Source organism: Amaranthus tricolor, chromosome 7 (genome assembly GCF_026212465.1).
Source record: "Amaranthus tricolor cultivar Red isolate AtriRed21 chromosome 7, ASM2621246v1, whole genome shotgun sequence".
Lineage (NCBI taxonomy): Eukaryota > Viridiplantae > Streptophyta > Magnoliopsida > Caryophyllales > Amaranthaceae > Amaranthus > Amaranthus tricolor.
The window spans coordinates 27823702-27847512 of NC_080053.1; the positions used below are offsets into that span (position 1 = coordinate 27823702).

General features: G+C 34.5%; 2 protein-coding genes across 3 annotated transcripts; both read left to right on the forward strand.

Annotated features, from left to right (window-relative positions):
- The first annotated feature begins 773 nt into the window (after positions 1 to 773).
- On the forward strand, positions 774 to 6782 carry LOC130817732 (uncharacterized). Of its 2 annotated transcripts, XM_057683589.1 has the most exons (4): positions 797 to 1081; positions 1194 to 3651; positions 5615 to 5925; positions 6020 to 6782. In XM_057683589.1, exons 2-4 carry the CDS (start codon positions 1364 to 1366, stop codon positions 6382 to 6384), a joined length of 2964 nt encoding a protein of 987 aa, XP_057539572.1. In that variant the 5' UTR covers positions 797 to 1081; positions 1194 to 1363; the 3' UTR covers positions 6385 to 6782. The 2 variants fall into 2 exon arrangements, with proteins under 2 accessions (XP_057539574.1, XP_057539572.1); XM_057683591.1 differs by having other exon boundaries at positions 774 to 3651.
- Positions 6783 to 15865: 9083 nt separating this feature from the next.
- Positions 15866 to 23318, forward strand: LOC130817663 (uncharacterized). Its single transcript, XM_057683497.1, has 5 exons — positions 15866 to 16096; positions 16407 to 16524; positions 16621 to 17042; positions 19298 to 19637; positions 21986 to 23318. Exons 1-5 carry the CDS (start codon positions 16053 to 16055, stop codon positions 22991 to 22993), a joined length of 1932 nt encoding a protein of 643 aa, XP_057539480.1. The 5' UTR covers positions 15866 to 16052; the 3' UTR covers positions 22994 to 23318.
- Positions 23319 to 23811: the final 493 nt, after the last annotated feature.

Below are 23811 nucleotides of genomic sequence, written 5' to 3' on the forward strand. Positions count from 1 at the left end.
TGAAAATTTGAAATTAGTAAACGTTTTTCAATAAAAATAAAGTAAAAAACTAAACTTGGAAAAAAAATTTAACTCCTAAAATAAGTGTTTCCAGCCTGAAGTTAAAGTAAGGATTTTATTCGTAGTTACTAATAACGAACATAGGAAGAAAAGGTCAAACATATTTGTTAATTTTTTTTGGTTAAAAAGATTTGTTCTCTAGTTAATGTAATTTTAAAAAAATATAAATATTATTTTCTCTTGTTAGCAAATAAAGGTGAATGTAATTTTTTTTTTCTTTTTTGACTTGTTCTTCCTTCTAATTTCTTTTTTATTTTCTAATTTCTCTCCTAAGTCCTAATATATTTTGTTGATTAACTAATTTAAATTTTTACTGTATTTACATATTACAAATTTATAGCTAATATATAAGAAAAAAATATAGTCATATGAGATTTTATTTTATTTGTTTCGCCACATATTTTCATGATATGAATTTTTATAATATTTAGTTATGTATAACTTCATATATAAACAACTCAACAAACACATTAGGCTGCGCAAAAAGGTGTTTGGAAGCAACTGAAAAAAAGAGAAAGTACTCCCACCTCGAGATGAATCAAATAAAATTTACTTTATATTTTAACTTATATATTAAATTTAAATAAAAATTAAAAAATTATTAATAAATAGTGTAAAAAATATAATTCACAATTTATCCGAATATGAGAGAATAGCACAATGCCATTAATTGAGATGACGTAAGTGGGGGTAGTGGTTATAGTCAAGTAAGTGGTGGTAGTATAGTCAAGCTATTTGTAAAGCTACTTTTATCACGAAGTTGCATAGCAACCCAGTATCAACCATTAACCTAATATTTACTCACAAATCACAATCAATTTCTCATGAATTACGACCCCCAATTTCTTAATCGATGCTATCTTCATGTTCTCAATCTTCCCAATTTTGAAAATAATTTTACTACTCAGACTATCTGTTAATGGTAATTTTACTTCATGGTTACTTCTTTGAATGATTCAGATCAATTTTGAAGGGTTTTTTTTTCCAAGAATTTTATAGATCAGTTACTCCAATCAATAAGGTTTGATTGACACTTACTTTTTTACTGCCATTTCCGGCTAAATATGGTTTTATTTGATCATGGATTTGTTTTCATTTTGATTTAAGGTTATAATACTATCTTTGTTAATTAGGGTTAGGGTTCATGCACCAAGAATCAAAGTACTTCATCTGGTTGATGTGTTTTTTAGGGGTGTTTTATGAAATTAGTGGTTGATTGTATCTAAAATACTCCAATCTGGTGTTTACTAGGGTTTTTGTACAAAAAAAATAGTTTTGGTTGTCGGTAATTCGAGTATTAAATATGTCTAGAAGATCTGAAGATTTAAGGATGAAGACTTCAATTGTCTCTACAAGAGATCGGCGTGATGATATGGATGAGGAACCCTATTTTGTATCACGTCGTGGAAGTAGTGTTCGAGAAGAGCTACCTTTGCGTTCTAGGCGAAGTTTAAGTCCTCAAGAAGGTGTCGAAAGGAGTCGGAGACCTATGGTTAGAGAACGAAGAAGTAATTCACTTGAAAAGAGGAAAAATTATGATGTACACATTGATCAAGTTCGTCGTGGTGGTCATATGCTGTCAAGATCACCTCCAATTGAGCATCCGCAAAAGAGGCAACAGCTTATGGATGAAAGGGCTTTTGTAACAAGTCCAACTTCGATGAGATTACAAAGGAATTTTGAGTATGTTGAGTATGAAGATTATAATAATTTGAACTCAAGATCTAGGAATTTATACACTTATGATGGTCATAGTGAAGTTGTTAAACATAAGGATTATAGTACAAGAAGATCTGGCTCAAGTGGGCATAGACTTTTGGTTGAATCGATTCCTTTTGAGGATACTGTGGAGAGAGATGTTGGGTTGCGCCCGAATTATGTAATTGCTTCTAGACATGTTGAACCAAGTGGGAAGTACTCAACTATGGATATGCACAGAGTGAAGGATGGAAAAACTAGGTATCAAGATGTGATTTCCAACGAAAAGTTGGTTAAGGAGATTCACTACAAGGATGGTGAACAATCTGCACATTATGCTAGAGATAGTCAGTATATAGATCATCCACTATCTCAAACCAAGGACTATGGAGGTGAAGAGTTACTAAAGAATAATCCAAGCACCTCCTCGAGTATTATAGTGAGAGGAGAATATGTGAATAAGATCCGGGATATTCGTACACTATCATCTGATGGGTATCCAAAACGCTATGGAAAAAATTTAGAACATCATGTGAGTGATGAGTATGGTCCAAGGATAGTGTCAGACACTAGGAGAGGATATGAAACAATATGTAGGGATGCCAAATGTTATGCTTGTGATGCATACCAAGCTTCTAGGTTGGAGCATAAAGAATATATGTATCCTGAAGTTGGGGTTAGAGGGGATGATGAGACTGCATATGTTTCTCAAGAACATTTGTATGGTAAGACAAAATATGCTCGTGATGAACATGTTTCGAGGGGTTTTCTTAGACCAGATCTTATGGAATCACATGAAAATATACCTAATGCTGAAGGTTCTCGAAGAATTATTAAGAATGTTGGAGCTCAAGATTTTGATGTAATCGAAAAGGAGATGGCTCCAGATTATGGGGATATAAGAAGATCTTCAGATGTTCTTATAGAAGCTGGGGATTTCTTGGACAATGGATATTCTCATGGTGAGATAACAAGAAAAGTTTCAAACCATCATCATGTGTCGGATCATGGTGGCTTGCATGAGCATGATTTTGATGATCTTCATTTGGGTCATGGTTATGGAAGTTATGCACCAGGTGGGTCAGATAGAACCAGATTGAAAAATTCTTCGGAATATAGAAATGTGGAATTGCAAAGACATGCAGGAGGATTTGAAAGAATCAAAGGTGATGAGATTGTAAATAATGACAGGTTGCTCAAACGAAAATATAGTGCAGGTGAAGAAGTAAGCAGAACGGAATCTAGAGGTGAGATGCGAAATAAATGGAATATAGCAAGTGGAAATGATGATTTCTATGAACACCATATTGAGAGGACCAGTAGGAAAGCTAGTATTACGCAATCGAAGAGGCATTCTGGAAATGAGCGCGAACAATTCTATCCAGAAACTAAGAGGTCTTCTAGGGATGAGCGTGGTCAATTCTATCTAGAAACTGAGCAAATGTCTGATGGAACCTACTGTCATAAAGACTCTAATGATGTTGGTTTGACATCATATCAAGATCAATCAGGAAATATATATGAGCATTCTGGAAAACCATTCAAAATGGGAAATAGGTATCTTAAGGGATATACAAAATCTGAACCTTCTAAAAGCTACAGTCATGTGCACCATACACATCAAAAGACTAATCACTACAAGCACCAAAGTCTTGGTCAAAGGAATGAAAATGATAATACTGTGGCAATACCTGCACAGGTTGTTGACGTACCAGACGAATCTAGGGCTCTATGGAAGTCTGAGCCTCTGGAGGATTCTGATGGTTTTAAGCAGAGAATACAAACAGCATTTTTAGACTTCTCCAAGAGATTTAATGAGAACCCAACTGCTCGAAAGCTGTACAAGGAGGACGGAAAGGCGGGTAGTCTGTTCTGTGTCGTGTGCCGTCGAAGGTCTGTCTTCTTCAAAGAACTGATTTTTTTTGATAATGATGTTCATGTTGTTTTTCTGAGTTATTCTTGGTGCCTAGGTTAGTACTTTGTTCAATTGATGCATGTCATACGGGTTTCCTTGAATTATAAGTAGAGGTAAAGAGGTGCTGAAAAATTATGTCAGTGGCTATTTTTCATTTTGGAATTTGGTCTGACGAAGCCTTGGCTGTAGATGCATGACAAATTGTTTTCATTGTTGTCAAACTTCAGTAAATTATGGTAAGATTCTTTAATTTAAAAGCTTGGAGCTTCTTATGGTCTTGGAATTACTGTTTTTATGCTCGACTTATGCTGCCTTTCCTGACTGAACACAGTGACTACAATTTCTGTAAGGAATCTAGTTGATTATCTGTTTTCTTCTTTTAGATTATGGTTACCCTTCTGAAGTTTTTCAGTCTTTACCCTTTTGTTTTGCTTTGGCTTTACGTAACATTACTTGAATAATGCTTTCTTATATTGTATTTGATTTTTGGTAGTCTTGTTTGTACTATGCTGAGGTTTCTACTTTCTGGCTGTGGGCCATGGACACCATTTCAATCTTATGATATCATATGTGATCAATCAAAAGGTAATGTTTGTGATTAATTGTTTTTACATATTTTTGGAGGGTAATTTTTGTGAAGATATTTTTTGGACACAATTGGTATTGCTTAAAGAAAAAGTCTTTTGGTGTATAACAAGTGAATGAATAAGAAAACAGTAGAATTGGGTGAATAATGAAGTTGGAGGTTATATGCTGATTGATGAGGATGCTGTGGACAGCTGGAGTAGTTCTGAATTGCATGGGTATATTTGGAAATTGATTACCATGAATGACTGATGTGGTGATCCACTTATGCATCAACGTAAGGTTGGGACTTGGAATTCTAGCTTGTACTTTTCTTTTTTTTTTTTTCCCTTCTAATGGTGAAGTTTAAAATTAGAATTCTAGCTTGTGAATCAATTCTGAAAAAAAATGAGACTAACAAATCCTATTTGGGTTGGTATGTGGTCAGTTCAGTCATAGCTGTACACTTTAGTGAGTCAATTTGTTTGTAAAAGGAAGTTAAATTGGCAATCCATTGCACACAGACACTTTCTAAAAACAAAGTTGCATGGCATCGCATCGGCTGTGTTGTAAAGGTTTTCAAAACAAAGTAGGACATTTTTACACTATGCACACAAGTATTCTTTATGATATTGGTTCCGCTGCAAAATGAAGTAGGACATATATGAAGCAACAACACAAGGGTTCTAAACGAATTATACGTGGGTGTAGGCTCAAGGACCCGGGGGATTCATTGTTTGATTTGGCTATTTTAGAGGCCACACATCATGGATGTTGGGAAGGGTTAGATTTTCTTATAGAAAGTTAATTGGTTATAGTATCACTAGTTAAACGTTTGGTTTGTATAGCCAACCCCTCTTCTGGGATTAAGACTTGGGTATTATTGTTGTTTCACCTATGTGTCCTTGTGGTACTGAAGTCAATTTATGGATTTACTGAATGAGTGATTTTAGCTTCTTGTGGTGCTTACTTCAAGGATTACTATTTGCTACTACTTAATTTATAATGTTTTCTATATTTGGTTAGGTTGCGAAGCATGAGTTATACAACTAGATTTGATCGGTAATGGGGATGGCATTTATTGCTCTTTTTGTAGGGTTTGGGGGTGCTTGGCCTAATATGGATAATGCCACTTTGTGTAGAATTGTTTGTATGTTGCTGCTGATGTTTGCTATCTAATTTCAATTCGAAACAATTTCCCTGGTAGGGTTGTTTGCATCCACCCCCTCCCGAACTCCGTCTTGGTGGGAGCCACTTAGTAGCATTGTGTAAAGGAATGTTGTTTGTGATTTCTTCTGTAGCTACGCTATTTCATGAGTAGATCATTTGGTTTTCTACACTTGATCTGGCAATTCTGACTCAAATATCTGCTTTCAGCGCATCAAAAGCGTTCCAAAATACAAGGGCGTTGGCGACTCATGCTTTCATGTCTCACAAGAATGGATTGCGGCCACAACACTTGGGCCTCCATAGAGCCTTATGTGTCCTGATGGGATGGAATAGAATGCCCGACCCTGAGACAGGCACCTGGTCCCCAGAGCCACTTCCCGGACCTGACGCTTTGGCTTTGAAGGAGGACCTTATCCTGTGGCCCCCTATTGTCATTGTTCACAATATATCCCTATCAAATAATGATCACAACAAATGGAAGCTCATAAACATTGATGCACTTGAGGAATTTCTGAGAGGTTTGTGGCATTTTTGATATGAATTTGTTGTAGAAACTTAAATTTTTGACCGCCTTCTACGTCTTTTTTTAAGTCCTCTCTTTGGGTGATGCAGATAAGGGTTTCCATCTGGGCAAGATGAAAATCTGTCTCGGGAATCCAGGAGATCACAGTGTAATCTTGGTGAAATTCTTGGGAACTTTTTCGGGGCTGCAAGAAGCAGAAAGGCTTAACAAGATATTTCTCGACAGGAAGCATGGAAGACTTGATTTTGATCAAGCTATTTCTGGAAGTGGGGCAATGGATGAGTCGATGAAAGGAGATAATCCATCTGAGAAGTTAGAGGATGTGCTGCTTTACGGTTACATGGGAATTTCTGAAGACTTAGACAGTGTTGATTTTGATACAAAGAAAAGGTGTTCAGTGAAGAGCAAAAAAGAGATTCATGAAATCGCAGATGCACCCGTGAAGGCGGAATAACCAAACCTTACAGCTATTTCGGTGAGATTGGTTTATGTTTGATAAAATATCACCGAGAGTTTGAAGGAATATTCAGAGTCAAGTCGGATGATATGCTTCTTCACAGAAACGTAATGATATTTTTGTATATCCCTACAAAAATGATGAAGAAAACGCTTGCATTGTATAGCAGATGCTACCCAAACATGTAGACGAATGAGCTCGTCCGAGGATTATTCTCAACCAAGCTGACATTGTAATTTGTTTTAATCTACTTTGCTATCTTTTTCTTTCTATGGTACTATCTAGTAAACTCTCAAGAATGACCTCGGTTTAGGTTCGTTTTTGTAATATTTACTTTCTGAAACTAATGTACTCTTTAGTGTCTCTAAGCGTTTCTTACTTTTTTTTTTTTCTAATGTTCGTCTATGTGGAAGTATGGAGTAAGTTTCACTAGCAAATTTCAGGAATTTCTAAAAGTAAGGAGAGGGCATAATTTCATGTATGTGGTGATAATTAAATCCTGTTATAAGGATGACATGTAACATGTGCCATAATCTAATTAAGGCATGCTTTCTCAAAGTAATGTCCCAATCAACTCAAAATTTTCAAGGTGTTTGGCATTGGCTGATTTGAACAACTGATTTTATTAACTTGTTTGACCAGTTGATTTTGAACCCGCTGTTATAAGCAGCTTGTTCAAAAACAGCTTATTCGTATCAATAAGCTGTTTCAACTAGCTAATTCACCTAACACTAGCATTAGCTGGTTTGACCACCCAACTCTCTATTTATATCAAAATAAGTTAAAATTGGTCAATAAGCTAATTTGCCAAACACTCCCAATATATAGTAACGTTATTTCTATTTCTCAAAATACGATCCATTTAGGATTGAATTTTTTTTTTTCAAATCCTAGCTTAATTTCACCTTAATAAACAAAAATTCAGTTGGTATTTCAAATCAGTTGGTATTCAGTTGGGACGCCGATGCTCTTGTTCAACACTTTGACACGAATACTGCTGCGACAATCTTCACAATGCCTCTATCTAACCGATGGCCTTCCGATAAGCTATACTGGTGTCTAAACAAGAGCGGTGTTTTCTCCGTGAAGAGTGGATATTGGTTGGCTCTCCTTGGCCACAATACCGAGTCGGATACCCCAGATTCAGTAGAGATAGCTAAACTGTGGCGATTAATTTGGAATGTTTCGGGTCCTCCCAAACTCTGTCAATTTCTATGAAGACTATGCAAGGGATCTTTGGCTTCGAAGACTGTACTATATAATAGATATTGTGTGCCCTCCCCTACTTGTGATAGATGTAGTAATGAAGACGAAACCATTTTCCATGCTCTATGTGATTGCCCCAAAGCCGTGATTATATGGAAAAACATGCTTCTTACTCCCTCCTGATTGATGCCCCCCGTGAGTCCTTTCATGTGTTTCTCTCTTGGATCCATGGCCATACAACAAAGGAGGATTTTGCTTCTATTTGTGCAACGCTCTGGGCTACCTGGTTCTACCGCAACAAATAGGTGTTTGAGGTTGATAATGGAGATCCTGTGAAGTTGGCATCTAATTTCAACCGGCTGGTGGCTGAGTATAATGTATTTTCTTCAAAGGTTGTTGTTCATCATCCTATAAATTTCCTTTTTCATAAATAATATGACATTATGTGAGATTAAAATTTAGCCATTACATTTTAAAAATTCGTAATTTTTACGACATTATTATGGGAAAAATTCCTAAACAAAGAGAGGATAGGCTAGAATAAAAATATTTTTATTATTTAAATTCGGTAGCAAACTACATATCAAGGGGAGAGATTAATTAATTTTATTTTTTTGAAAAATTATCTAGAACAATTCAGCCTTTTTATGATTTTTCTAATATAATCTCACTTTTTGATTATCCATGATTAATTCCGGGTATTTTTCTAGAGTAGACTCGGTAATCTGATGGGTTGTTATAACAAGTTTTAATTTTTTTAAAAAAAGATAAACTAAAATAAAATGTTGAAAAAAATATTTAAAAAATTTCTAATTTTTTTAATTATTCAGAATTTTTTACGTGAATTTCCAAAATTTTAATCTAATTTTACATTAATTTTCAATTTACTTTTTTTTGGTAAATTATATACTATAGCAAGTCTTCGGATTATCTAAATTTACTCTAGGCAAATTTCCCTAAAGTTGAAATTATTTATGGTTAATCCATAGCTGAAATTATTATAGAAAAATCATGAAAAAATTAGATTATTTTAGATATTTTTTTTATAAGGGATGAAAATTAAACGTGTTAACATTAATATTTTTAGATTTCCAAAGTAAACCGAAAAAAAGAAGACATTACTATTTGTCCCCACCCTTTTCATTTTATCACCACCCCTCCTAATGAAATTACGAATTTACCCTTAGATTTTTAAAAATTAGAAATTTGCCATTATTATTATTATTATTATTATTATTATTATTATTATTATTATTATTATTATTATTGTCGTTATTATTATTATTATTATTATTATTATTATTATTATTATTATTATTATTATTATTATTATTATTATTATTGTGATTGTTATTATTATTATATTTAAATAACAATAACTTACAAAATAAATTAATTAAACAAAAGAAATTGTATAATTCGAAATTCAAAAAAAAAAAAATTAACACCAGTCGCACTTTTTGTGCGACTAGAATTTTTTTTTTATAAATATTTTTATTAATTTTATTTATATTATTATTGTTATTATTATTATTATTATTATTATTATTATTATTATTATTATTATTATTGTCATTGTTATTATTATTATATTATTTTTATTTTTGTTTTAATTATATTTAGTTTGTTTTTTTTAAATATTTTTGTATTATTATTATTATTATTATTATTATAAATAAGAAATTTTAAGTCCAGTGACAATTTCGTAATTTTTTAAAGTCTAGGGGCAAATTCGTAATTTCATTAGAAAGGGGTGACAATAAAATAAAAAAGGGGGCGATAAATAAAAATTGGGAAAAAGAGTTGTATGAAATTCAATGTTAGGACCTTCCTCGCTAAAGATGATAACCCAATTCTTATAATTCGCCACCTTTTTCATATTTTCGCCACCCCCTAGTAAATTACCATATTGTCCTTGGTTTTTGAAAAAATTACATTTATGCCATTAAACCTAAAATTTTCTATATAAACCACACTCACACTAAAAATTCTCTCACTACAACTAAAAACCAACATACAAAAGCAAAATTTGGGAGCAAAAATTAAGTTTAATCCGGGATTTATCAATCGAGGTAAGTTATTTTTAATTAAATTTAATCATCAAAAAAAAAAAAATAGAAGTCGCCCAGATCTGGGCGACTCCAATTTTTTTTTTTATTTATTTTTATTTTTTCCGTATGTATTTTGTTAATTTTATTATTATTAATTTAATTATTATTATTATTGTATTGTTATTTTTGTTAATATTAAATATATGTTAATGTTATTATTATTAATTTTATTATTATTATTGTGATTGTTAATTTTGTATTATTAAATATATGTTAATGTTGTTATCATTAATTTTATTATTATTATTGTTATTGTTATTTTTATTTATTATTAAATATATGTTTATGTTTTGTTTTATAAATTATTAGTTTAAATTTGTATGTTGTAATGTTTATTTATTTTTTTTTAGTAAGTGTATATATATGTTATTTATAATTTCCGAAAAAAAAAAAGAAAAAAAGAAAATGAGTCGCCCAGATCTGGGCGGCTGAACCCCGGTTCAGTCGCCTAATTTTAGGCGGCTGAAACGGGGTCCAGCCGCCCGGATCTGGGTGACTCATTTTCTTTTTTTTTTTTTTTTTTTTTAATTTTTTGTATATTTTGGAGTAATAAATTTAAAAATTGAAATTTTAAAAAAAAACTGATTATTATATATATATATATATATATATATATATATATATATATATATATATATATATATATATATATATATATATTTTATTTTATCCTTATATTTAGGAAAAATATATTTAAAGTTTGAAATTTTAAAAAAAAACCTGATTTTTATTAATAAATTTATATATTTTTTTTAATAAAATGTTAATATTGTAAATAATTTATTTATTTATTTATTTTAAATTTGTTTTTTTTTTTTCCGTTTATTTAGGAATAATAATTTTAAATTTTGAAATATAAAAAAAAACATGATTATTATTAATAATTTTATATATTTTTTTTAATAAAATGTTAATATTGTACTTAATTTTGGAAAAAAAAAAGGTGATTATTATTAATAATTTTTTTGATTTTTTTTTTAAAAAAGGTGATTATTATTATAAATATAATTTTTTTTTATGTTATTACTGTTATTGTGATAGTTAATAATAATTTAATTTTTTGTTGTTATATAATTGTTTATGTTTGTATTATTAATTAATTATTTTGTTTTTTATGTTATTTTTTTCCATATTTTATTTATGATTATTATGTTTTTAGAAATATTATTATTTATAATATTGAATGAAACCGTAAAAAATTGTAGAAAATGGCTGGTAATCAAGGAAAAGGAAAGGGTTTTTTTAGGCAATTGTTGAGAGGTAATAGTTCTAGGCCTACCTTACTCAGAGGGGACCCGCATGAGAGGGGGGTCACGGGTTCTGCTAGGAGGGCTAGGCAGGAAGAGGCAGCCAGACACAGTGAGGCCCAAAGGTCGAGTACGCTGAACCAAGTGCGTACTCATTTTGATGACCAGGCTGATAGCATTCAGAGTAGTTGGGGGGTTTATAGTGATGATGATAATGATGCTGATGATGTTCAGTTCCAAGCTCCTGAGCCTGCCCCATTGGACTGGACTATAGTTCGTGGCCCCGACGGCAGATTTGCCCTTGGCGGCCCGAGTTCTTCCGCCGCATCTGAGCGTGCAGGAGGAAGTTTTGTCGATAATGAGCCGCCACGGGGCATGCCCTCACAGTCCACTAACACGGACTGGTTAGTGACATCACCCCAGCCCGGGGGGCCGACAGATACGCGACTGATCCCTAGCTATGGCGGGTACATAGCTAAACTTATTTATGACGGCTTCGAGCGTACGCCTCCGATTCTGGAGTGCCGTTTTAGGAAGAGACCGATGGAGTCCATCATCGGACTGAGGGATATGTCCGATGGCAAGACTACCTACGCGGATTGCGGATTTGAACTCCCGTCAACGACATGCTTTAGAAATATACCTTAATGATTGTAGAGATTTATTTGATGAATGGCAAATTGATCAAGGGCAAGGCCCTGAATAGTCTGTATTGAAACTATTTTACATTATTTATTGCATTTATTTTCGTCAATGATTGCATTTATTTTACATAAATATACACATTAACCCACATCACACATATACATGTATATTTGTCTACCAACATTATAAATTCCTCCTATTAATCAAAGAAATAAATAAATTGTTAACACCACACAATGTAGTATAATTATGGATTATATACAACTTTCAATGAATGTCGTGTATAAATTCTATGAAGTATCTAAATTTACAGCATCGTCAGCGGTGTTATTTGTTGGTGGGTGTGACCCGCGTAGATTATTCCACAGCATAATCCTCGTAGTGAAATTTGTGTCAAGATCTTTCGCGAAATTGTCAGCTGCTTGTTTCCAACCTGGGTGGATCGGCGGCAGAGGGGATGAATCGTCGTTCATAAAAAGTTGAACAAAATGATTTCGATTAACCCAAAGTATATGTATTAGTTTGTTTACACTTCTCGCGGCCTGTGCTTTTCTTAACGGAAGAATCAAACAGTTGTATTGCGGATTCCCGTCAGCAGCACCATAATAAGCAATGGCAATGTTAAGAAACGTTGCTGCAGAGTAGAAAGACATCGGTGCATCGAACCAGTGCATGAAAGGAGCAGGTCCATCGGTGTGTGAACCTACTCTGAATATTGACTCGTCTAGTGACTCCTGAGATAGATACAAAGTTAGGTATTGCGCTCTGTTCATTTGCATTTCCATACTCATAGCACGTCTTAAAAGAGGCCATGCTTCCTCGCCTCCCAGCTCTGTGACGGCAATTGCTCTAAATCCACAGTTACCATCACCTATCACATCAATCCAGTCGAACAAATAAGGAGGAAGCATGAATGGGATGTAATCAGGCCATGGAAACAGTGAGAAATCACGACCTCCTGGATCATCTACAATAAATGTAAATTAAGTTAATATGCGTAAATAACAAATAATTAATGAAAAAAACTAAAAATTAAGTCAATTACCGGATAAGTTGAAACTGAACTTAATTCCTACTGAAGATTGCGTCTCTCGGCCACTAGATCTGCCACTTGATCTCCCGCGGGAAGAAGATCTAGACCCTCGACCACGAGAAGATGATCGGCTATATTCAAATGAACTTTTTCTCCTTCTCATGGTTTTACTAGTGCTTGGTCTTCCCTTTCTCGGTGGACTAGTGTAAGGCTCAGGTATATCCGCACCATCTGGGTGTAATTCATAATCAAGTACCTCAGCCATTCGGCGAACAAAAGCGGGATCAGATTTAAGGACTTCATCGACCAGAGATTCAAAGTACTCTTTGTCATTGGCGATCGCGTTTCGTACTTCTTCATTGGGTTCGTCTCCTACCTCTGTGTACCTCAAAGTGCTCCAGAATTCATGAATGTCATCCAAATACAAAGCACCATGTGATCCAATGGTCATTTGTAAATAACATGCACACGGCAATCCATGGGTTTTTTGAAGTACACAACCGCATTTGTTCAATGCAAAATCACCCAGTTCTAACATGCGGTTAAACTCATTCTGGATCTACTCCAAGGCATAGAGAGACACGTGGCGATATAGAGGTCTAAAGAAATACTGTCGTAGCGTTCTTGGTACAGAAGTCATGGATTCCTGTAGCGATTGTCGGATTTTAGCTTGTTGATTTGTAATCTGTGCGTGCGCCCTTTTGAAAAGGGTATCGAATGAGCTATTACCGCTACCAAGGTAATACTTAAAAGACGAGTGTTGGCTTTCCACTCTGCTGGTAGTACGGTTACCCAAGTGTAAACAATCATTCGTCCACGCACGCACACATTTCTCTCTAAGTGGAATCCATGTTCCAGTCAAATACCGAACGACCCTTCGGTTCCTAACCGACCACGTACTGACGATCCCTTCCCATCTCTTTTTATATTCCCGGATTGTAGCACTTTCAACCAAGGGGTTCCATCTACTTTTCCTGAATAACTGCCCTTGTTGATTTTTCTTGCCGCCGCACAACTTGTCCACCATGTTCTCAACATCGTTGCCAATATGCCAGGTGCATAACAAATGACGTACATCTACATTAAACAAAACAGTGAACGTAATTAAGACATTATCAATAGATATAACCACAATAATGAACTCACAAAGCGTTTTTACCTAGGAAGACGTCACGAATAGCTGCAGATAAACCTTCGTCACGATCGGTTACAATGACGCTAGGAGTCTGAGCAGTGCCGAAAATATCTCTCAATCCCTGCAGCACCCACGAGTACGACACAGCCGCCTCATCTCGCATCAAACAAAACGCAACCAAGAAGTTGTGATTTGTTGGCGTCATTCCGATCACTTCACATAGTGGCCACTTTGGTTTGTTCGTTTTGTACGTTGTATCTATCAGCACAACATACGGCCACGTACGTATCATTTAGATTGAAGTAGGATTTGCAATTAAAAGTCTGCTCAAGTGCCCGTCATTATCCAACTCTGTCCAGACCACATAATTATGTTCTGTGGCCATATGAAGACAGTGTTGAAGGGGAGTCCTGCCCTCCATTTCATCTCTCCTTATTGATTGCCTAATATTATATATCTGATTCATACTAGCATAAAAACCAGGAAAATTATCTCTAATAGAATTCATAATAAAGGCCGGTTGCATTCCGGTTGCACTAAGCTGTCGTATGTGCTCCCGAATATCTACATTAATCCTCGCCCTTACATGACCATCTCTGTACACCAAGAACGGGTGGTTATGTTTTCCCTTTTCACCAGGACACACCCTTACCGTCCAAGGTCTTTCTCCTGGTTTACGACTACTTCCTACAATCATAAATTTACACCCACAACTCCTACTTTTAGAACCAGGTCGGGCAGCATTATCTACATTATCTACATCACCCCTAAGTTTACCATAGCGGTGACATCTTAAATAACAACTAACTCTGGAACGTCCTTCTTTCTTTTTATAAGAAGCACGTGTAAATTGAAAACCAATTGTTATTGCTATCGCATCGGCCCAACTATGTAACTCATCTATGGAGATAAATTCTCTATCCGTAACAAAGTGACCGGAGTAGTCTACGTTGTCTCCAAAGTTTTCAAACTCCTGCACATTTGAAATGATATAAATTAAGTACATTAATGACTACAATAATAATAATTGGATTAATAATAACAACAACAACAACAACAACAACAACAACAACAACAACAATAATAATAATAATAATAATAATAATAATAATAATAAATAAATAAATAGATAACGATAAATCAAACTAATAATGACAATAACAATAACAATTTTAATAATAATAAAAACATTACGTTAATAAAAAAATTTAAAAATATTTAAAATAAATAAATAATGACAAGACAAATAATAACAATAATAATAATAGTAATAATAATGACAACAAATACAACAATAATAATAATAATTATAACAATAATAAATAAATAAATAATTAAATAAATAAATAAATTACGTAAATTAAAATATTAAAAAATTTTAAAAATAAAAATATCAACAATAAAAATTATAATAATGACAACAACAATAATAATAATAATAATAGTACTAACAATAATTATAATAATAATTTAAAAAAACATTAATACGTAAATAAAAAAATAAAAATAAAAAAATAAAAAATTAATAAACCAGTCGCACAAATCTGGGCGACTAACCCCTGGTCCAGTCGCACAAAATTGGGCGACTGGACAATGGATCAGTCGCCCAGATTTGTGCGACTGGACCATGAGTTAGTCGCCCAGATTTGTGCGACTGAACCATGGTTCAGTCGCCTAGATTTGTGCGACTTTTTTTTTTTTTTTTTTTCGAACGACAGTTTTACGTACCGCATCCGACTCATAGTCGCTTTCGTTAGCCATATTCAACCAATTACGCCTTACAACTTCTTCACCACTTTTTAGAGAGATAGTACCAGTTTTTTAGAGAGATAGTACCGTGTTTGAATTCGTACTTCAAAACGCATCTCAGAATTCGATATATATAGACAAATCATCCGCATTAAATTCTTAATAGTGTTATTAAGCGTGATTTACATTTATTAATTATGTTTTAACTCCAATGACATTTTTCTAATTTTTTTAAATCCAGGAGCAATTAAGTAATTTTAGGGGGTGGCGAAAAAATAAAAAGGGGTGGCGAAAAATAGCAACACCCACATGATAATTGCTCCCACCGAAACAAGACCCGAGTCTCGGAGTTGACACTAATTTATGGTAAGCGAGTTGGAAACTTCCAAATCCGCTCCTCCTCATCATTTTCACCAGTGATGACTTCCCAGTGATGAACTGGGTTAGTGGACGTCTTCAAACACTCCTTGCTAATATCCATTCACCTCTTCGTTAAATTTGACTCTTCCTTTACAATCCTAATTTCTTAGCTCATCAATATGCACAATTCTTCTAATAACACTCCACAAAAGCTGGATCAAAGGTGAATCAATGATCTTCTATACCTTTTTTCTCATTTTCTAGTTATCGTAAGTTTTTTAGTTCAATTTGTTGTTTTGTATCAATCAAAATTTTGGATTTGTTGTAAGTTTCAATCTTTTTAGCTCATATTGTTCTTATTCGGGATATGGGTTTGTTTATTTTATGCCTATTATAGATCTTAATGTTTTTCGTTGGTTGACTTGCTTCCATTGACTTTTTTTATTCAATTAGTAATTAGGGTTTATAGTTATTTAATTAAGAAATGTACTTTGAAATTTGATAGTTATTTCTTTCTTTGATTTGTTAATTAGCACAAATGGAGTGGATGATTCACGGATGATGACAATTGATTACCTTCGGGCAAGATTACACTCAGAGAGATTGATTTCGAAAGCAGCGAAGGAGAAATCTGATGAGCTTGAGAAAAAGGTTAGTTGTTTAGTAATTAGTTGTGGGTGTGTGATTTCTTGTTGTTTCATTAGATACTCATTAGCTTTTCATTATGCAATTTATACATAATTATAGGTTAAGGACTTAGAAGAGCAACTGAAAGTTGTGACTCTTCAGCGGAAGAGGGCCGAGAAAACAGCTTTAGTTGTTCTTTCGTATTTAGATAGTATTGGGATTAATGATATTTCGGAGGCATATGAATCTGATTCAAATGAGGAAGAATCTGAGTGGGAATCAAATATGGAGACCAATATCAATGATGAATTGGAATCTTCGAAAATTAAAGGAAATGGAAAGGAGTCATCAGGTTCGGAGCATGATTCTACTCGTTCATCTAGTAGGTCATTGTCTTGGAAAGGCCGCAAGGAGAGTACTCGACTCCTTAAGAAAAGTGTGGATTCCCCCACACAAACCCGAACTAACCTTGCTCTGCTCAACTCGTTGCCTAGGCATCGCCTTGGGAAATCATGCCGTCAAATCAGAAGAAGAGAACTGAGGTAAATGTTTGTAGCTTTTCCTAAATTTCCGTTTTGTTATCTATTCAATCATATATTTTATATATTATTAAATTTTTATATTGCCTAGATTATTGTCATTATCAATATATTTGTCAGAAATTGAATGGATTATCTCATTGCCAAAAGGCGGAGGTTTAAGCTGAGAAAATAATGTACAGAAACATATGGACAAAATCAGCTCCAAGATAGCATGATTTGCATCGGTACTTGTTTGCCCTCACCTCATGAGTTTGTTTGGATAAGAATTTAGGAAGGAAAGGGAAGGGAAGGGAGAGAAAAGAAATGAAGGGAAGGGAATAATAGGAAAGTCTCCCTTGTTTGTTTTGGAGGAAAGGAATGGAGAGGATCAGAGAAAGTGAAATAACATTTTCTTTCCAAAAATTATCACATTTGGAGGTATTCGTTTAACAACATGTTGTAATCCAAATTCTTCCCCTCCAAATTTGATAACCATATTAAAAAAAAATTGTATTCCTTCGAATCCCTCCCCTGTCTTCCCTCCAATCCCCTCAATCTAAAAAGAGTGTATAGGAAGGGTTAAAGGAGCTAATTCCTCACTTGTTAAGGTGTCCCAATAAGTTAACTATAACCGATCAAACACCTTCTGGTTCCTCTGAATCTAAAATGCTGACACAACTTCGAGAAAGGCTATACATGTTATAGCAGTCTGATGCTTCTACTTATTAGCTTTAGTAGTGATCTGTACGCCACTTGCAAAAGATCCAACTGGTCCAGATTGCCCATTTGTCAAGGAATTGGAACCCTGGTTTCAATAGACAGTACATGATAATTTTAAATATTGTTGAAGCTAAAGATTCTTTGGCTCTTAATGTTAACTCTTATCTGGTGATGGATATTTGTTCTGTTCATGAATGAGTAATCTGGATATTTGCGGATGCATTTGACTGTGATTGCACATAGATGCTTATTCATTTATGCTACAATTTTCTTAGACATAGTGGACCCTGATTTTCAGATTTTATAGATCGCTTAAGATTAGTTGTTAGTCACTATCTACTTGTGTTTAGCGTTCTTTATCTTTCCTATATCAGTCTGGGATATGTAACATCACTGTCAAATTGTTAAGCATTTTTCAAATTTTGCTACATGATGAAGACATGAAACTAAGTCCTAAGTTTGTCAATGTTTCCAAACTGAATCAATCAGTTATATCATTGGTGTTTGATAGAGTCCATGAGACATCATTTTTATCCTAATTGTTCTTGTGGTGTTGCTGCAGTGTCTCTTGGTCTGAATCTTTGCTTGAACTCTTGATTTCTTGGCTATGGGCAGAATATACATATTGCTATTTATTTGCCAGTTTGGTTAGACACTTGTTGAATTCCTTAAGCTAGGTTCTCTTATACTTGAAAATTTAGATTTCGTATAATTCAATTTTTTTCAACTATTAAATTTAGCTTCCATCAAAAAGTTGAAAGAGAATCCGTGAAAATAAGCAAATCAATGATTTATGTTCATTTATTTTTAGGTTACAATTCATAGTTCTTTGGTTTCAGATTATAATGGCTACAGTAAAATGGTTCATTAAATCATGTGCACTTTGTATTAATGTAAAGTTGCACATGATGTTATCTACCAATGGTCAACTGGGAAAAAACCTCTTTGTTAGTGATCCGACCACTCCAAACATCACCCTAGGTAGGAGCCACATAATGGCATTGGGTTTTGGAATGTTGTTGCTATTGTTCTATTTTTAGGTCAAGAGAACACGACCTTATATCTGCTTGTAAAATGAGAGGATAAAGCTTTATTAAGAAAATTATTTGATTCATTACTACATGCCGTACCCAACGCCAAATAACTCCTGCTGTTAATTGTTTCATTCATTAGTGGAGTTATAACGTTTATGGTGGCCAATAATATTCAGTTAGGGATTATGATGAACTAAGTTTGAAAGAATGAATCCACTTCTATTTTTCTGCACAGCTCATATCATATCAAGGATTTGTAACCACCTCACAATATTCATATGTCCAAGGGTAAGACTGCATACATTAACCCCCCTTTGCCACATACATGGGACTTGGGAGCCTAATTTGAGCCACTTGGTCAAATATAGTATCACGTTTTGCTATTCTTCACCCTCATGTTTTCAGGTTCTATATTCAATGTTGATGCAATCTCATCATGACCAATCTCTCATGGTTTGAAATTGATATATGTTTGATGAGTGGATTCTAAAAATACAATGGTTATGTTGTTTGTGTTGCTAGATCAACAATTGAGCAGTCTAGGAATGACTCTAGTAACTCAAATGCGCAAGCTGTTAATGGTTTGGAATGCTTGAATTGTTATCTGAATGGCTTGGACTTCAGTAATCAGGAATCAAAGAAATCTCCTGAGAAAAGCACTGAGAGAGGTTCTCGAAAGAACGATTTTTCTCACTCCTTTCAAGCTCAAACCCCAGAATGTAGTTCTAATAATTCTACTCATGAACGTGAATGCAATGGTGAGATGGAAAGAGCTATTAAACATCAAGCTCAGTTAATAAGCTGCCATGAAGCTCAAGAAAAAGCTCAAAGAGATTGGGAAGAGAAATATGGAGAAAATAATGTGAGTATGCTATTAAACTTTATTTTTTGCTTTGTGTGCACAATAAACTTGTATTTGCTTCTATTTGGTTGCATAGGAAATAATGATTATGTCCTCAAATCAAGCTCCTTGTTTAGATAGCCTTGTGGTATATCTCCCAATTGCATGATAAGGCTGAGTTGGTCAATCCTTTTGGTTATAGGATTTTGTTAGCTACATTGAATAGATAAGATATGTTTTCTTCGGAGACCAGTGTAACATAATTCGCTAGCTAATTCGCCTTTTGAATTAGCGATTCACTTAAATTTGCCCAAGAATAGCCCAAAACCGACCATATTTCGCTTTTTTCAATTCGTGATTTGCGAGGAGATTAGTAAATCATGCGACACTGCCGGAGACAATGGTGCACAACGTAAAGAGTATGCAAATTGAATAAATACTAAGGGGTCTGTAGTTTTTTCTTAAGAGCTTTTTTTAAAAGTTAAAAGAGTGATGGGCGCATTTGGATCGGATGAAATGAAGATCCTCATAATGAGGTCTGAGGAGTTGTGGAGATGTAATGAACTGGGGTGTTCTTTGGTAGTACATGTACATGCGCTGTGTACAGGTGTTTGAGGGGGTTGGTGGGTGGGTTTGTTGTATGGACATTGCAGAGAATAGTGATGAAAAATAGTAGAAAATATTGTGTGACGTAGAGGAAAGTAGTAGAGATATTTCGAACATACTCAAAGCTCTCAAATGTGTATTGTATTAATACTTTTCTAAATACAGGCTTTCATAAACTGAATAGCAAGAAATAACAAATTCTCCCTAACAAACTTTCCACTCACCATAACAAACTTGTAATTGTAATTAACAATTAACAAAATCCTTCTAGAAGATTCTTTACTAACTTTCCCTTTGTGAGTGATTTTCCCATTCATGACAAAAGAGTGAGAAGACTCTATTTTGCATCTACTTTTTGTACTAAATGTGTATACTTTCATAAACTGAATAGCAAAATTTTCTTATATAAAAATTTTGATAAAGGGTCATTTACCTATTTCAGCAATGTTATTTTGGCTCACAAAGTCGCATTAAATATGAAACTAAGTTGGAACGAAACTTGGATTTGGGGAAATGTAAATTTTTTATTTTAGATTTTAATAGAAGAAAAGATTTTCGCCAGTTTGCTAAAGTTGATACAAAAAGTTATTAGTAAATTGATAGAAATTCATCCATCACCACTCTGAGAAAAATAACCCTCTCCTAAGGGTATTACTATTGACCATCACTTAAATAACCCTCGTTTTCAATCACTAATAATCACCAAGAAGTGGAGAACTCTCTAGGACAGAGAATCTCTCTCTTTTCTCATGCTCTGTTACTAACAAAGGTAAAGGTGCTCGTTGGTTTTATGAATTTTCATCTGCAAAGTGCAACAACCTTGCTACTAAATAGATGATTTTGCCTGCAGAAATTTGTAAATCCAAAAAGTTATCCTTCATCATCATCTCGAAGTTCTTACCTTTTTCCTTGGATGTTTTCATTTCAATCTTTCTCTCCCCAAGATTACAAGCATTATTGCAGGTTGAGATGGGAAATGTAGATTTTTGGGGATTATATCATTCCCTAAGTGGTTTTATTCTTTGAAATGTAGCACACATATGAAACATCTTTGGTGTCTTCCAACACACATTCCCATGCATTCTTGTTTCCGATATGTATTGAAAACGACTAGCTAAAATGTTTTAAATTTTTTCCATTTTTGGGTATATGGTATTTTATGTGTGAATTCTCCATGCAAGAAGCTATAAACAGGGTTGGGAACGTCTATATCTAGCCCTCATGAGATACTAAATTATGGATATTGACTGGGACAGAAGATCTCTTAGAATCTTGGCCAAACACTCGCTATATTGTTGCAAGATCTCTTAGAATGCATGATGAGAGATGGGTAGAATAATTTCATAAATATTGTAGCTGGTTTGAAGTATTCTAATCCCCCATCAACCTTTGTTACATATAAATATATAGCAAAACCTCCAAGAATGCTTACGATACGCTCTAGGAAATATACAATTTGATAAACTCATTCTTTGTTGTTTTGTTTTATATAGTTTTCCTTCCTTCACTTTTTCCCAATCTCATGCTTTGACTTATCAACTATGCGAGGTGTGTAAAATTTAGGCTCCATCTATTTGCTATTTGTTGAACCTGTTACTCGAAAAGTCTTCTGCATAATGTTATTTGTCATTTTTTGTTACTGCTACCATTCTCTTGTTAGCGTTTAATGTATTGAGATTTTGCTTGTTGAAATGCTGCGTTTCTCCCCTTTTTTCCGATGAGTGTTAACATATGATCCTTGTCTTATGATGTTGAGTATGTAGGATTCATGTGAACCTGGTAGCCATTCAGACGTCACAGAGGAAAGAGATGAGACCAAAGCTGCTGTTCTTCAGACGGCTGAGGTTGGTTCTTCCCATGGCCGTGATCATGAGCAGAAAACTAACGTAGAAACTAATTCTCAGGGAAAAAAACCATTAATGACTCAATTTAGTAGTTTCAAGATATCTCCTGATGCTGATAGAAATGTTTCGGAAAAACATAACTTCAGTGAGATGCAGCTGTCAACTTCCACTCTTGATTTTGCCTTCTCCGTTGGGACCAATAATCAATCTGTGTTGCATACCCCGAGACACTCGCCATATTGTCATGTTGACCCATCACACAGTGGTAGTTCTATTTACGAGTCAAAACCCATACAAAATCAAAGTGGAAATTTTGCTCTCGTACGCCATGAAGAACATGCGAAGCTAGGATCAGTTCTTGATGCCCTTCAAGAAGCCAAGCTAATGATCAAACAACACATGAATAGTTTACCAAAAAACGGGGTATCCATCGAGAGAGCGATCGAGACTTCTATTCCTGCCAACACAGAAGCCGATTGGTTGAAACTTCCAGTCAGATGTCCGGGTCTTTTCCGAGTTCCTACCGATCATGAGGGTCAAGTTTCTAATCAGAATAGGTTTCTCGGTCCAGTTTATCCATCTGAATCATTTAGTTCAACTCCTAATGCAGGAACTGCTGCAGTACAAGGACACCCATATATTTCTGGGCATATGGGTTTGAGACTTGGCATTTCTAGAACCGATCCCTACTTCACCACCCCGGTGTTAACTCCAGAATTTGATATCTCAAATAGGCAGCCAGGATTTGAGTTTCGTGACAACATATCGGATATCAGAAATGCCAATTCACTACCACATTCAAGTTTTCCGGACTTTTTCCCACGTACATCATCAAATCAGACGATCTACAGTCAGTTTTCACAGCATGAAATCGGCGATGCCTCTCATCTGAATACGTATCCTTCCAGAATCATGAGGTTAGACTGAATACATATATAGATATTTACAGTATATGAGACTATGAATTACTCAAACTTGCATTAATTGGTTAGCTTCCTACTTGCTTCGTGCATTCGAATGAGTTATCTGGTTGATGTTACCATTTGGTTGATCCCTCGATCCTATAGTTAGAGGTTCGACCTTCCAACAATCAATGTAGCTGGGTAGCAGGGTTTCGAATGAATTACTAGGATGAGTACATAGTGCTGACTTCTTATAGTAGCCTTGTGTACATTGTATTATAGAAGTGCAGTTGGTAAAAATATTGATTTGGTATTTGCTTCTTGTGATTACAACTCCAATTTGTGTTTCACTATCTGTCTGTGACATTGTGTTCCTTTACTCATTTGATTTTGTTTGGTTTCTTTACGTGAAAACAATTAATATGAAAACAATTAATGTGTGACATTGTGCTCAATGCTAGTTTTAGGTCGGTAGACCGGTAAACTTTCAAGGGTAGACAGGTAAACTTTCACAGATTTTTGAGGGTTCGTTTCTATTCCACTTATGAGAGATATTGATATACATTTGGTGGGCAGTGGGTGGACATGAATATGAAAAGTCTTACCGTCACAGAAAATGTTGGTGGTGGGAATGAAAAGTGAGTATGAGGGCTTAACATCTCTATACGCACTCGACATCCATTCCGTCTGATATACCCATCCGCCTTATACCCGCTTGCTATTTAGGAGGGAAGAGAAGGTAAAAAGGAGATGACAATTTTCCCTCAAAATTTTCCAACTTTGGAGAGATAAACATAAATCATTCATTTGATCCCTCTCCTCCGAATCTCTTCTCTTCAATTT

Bases quoted from the DNA above. Each gene is read 5' to 3' on its own strand.
- LOC130817732 (XM_057683591.1), top strand. From the start codon at position 1,364: ATGTCTAGAAGATCTGAAGATTTAAGGATGAAGACTTCAATTGTCTCT. The intron at 3,652-5,614 runs GTCTGTCTTCTT...ATCTGCTTTCAG, and splicing joins TGTGTCGTGTGCCGTCGAAG to CGCATCAAAAGCGTTCCAAA. The intron at 5,926-6,019 runs GTTTGTGGCATT...TGGGTGATGCAG, and splicing joins ACTTGAGGAATTTCTGAGAG to ATAAGGGTTTCCATCTGGGC.
- LOC130817663 (XM_057683497.1), top strand. From the start codon at position 16,053: ATGCACAATTCTTCTAATAACACTCCACAAAAGCTGGATCAAAG. The intron at 17,043-19,297 runs GTAAATGTTTGT...TTGTGTTGCTAG, and splicing joins ATCAGAAGAAGAGAACTGAG to ATCAACAATTGAGCAGTCTA. The intron at 19,638-21,985 runs GTGAGTATGCTA...TTGAGTATGTAG, and splicing joins AGAAATATGGAGAAAATAAT to GATTCATGTGAACCTGGTAG.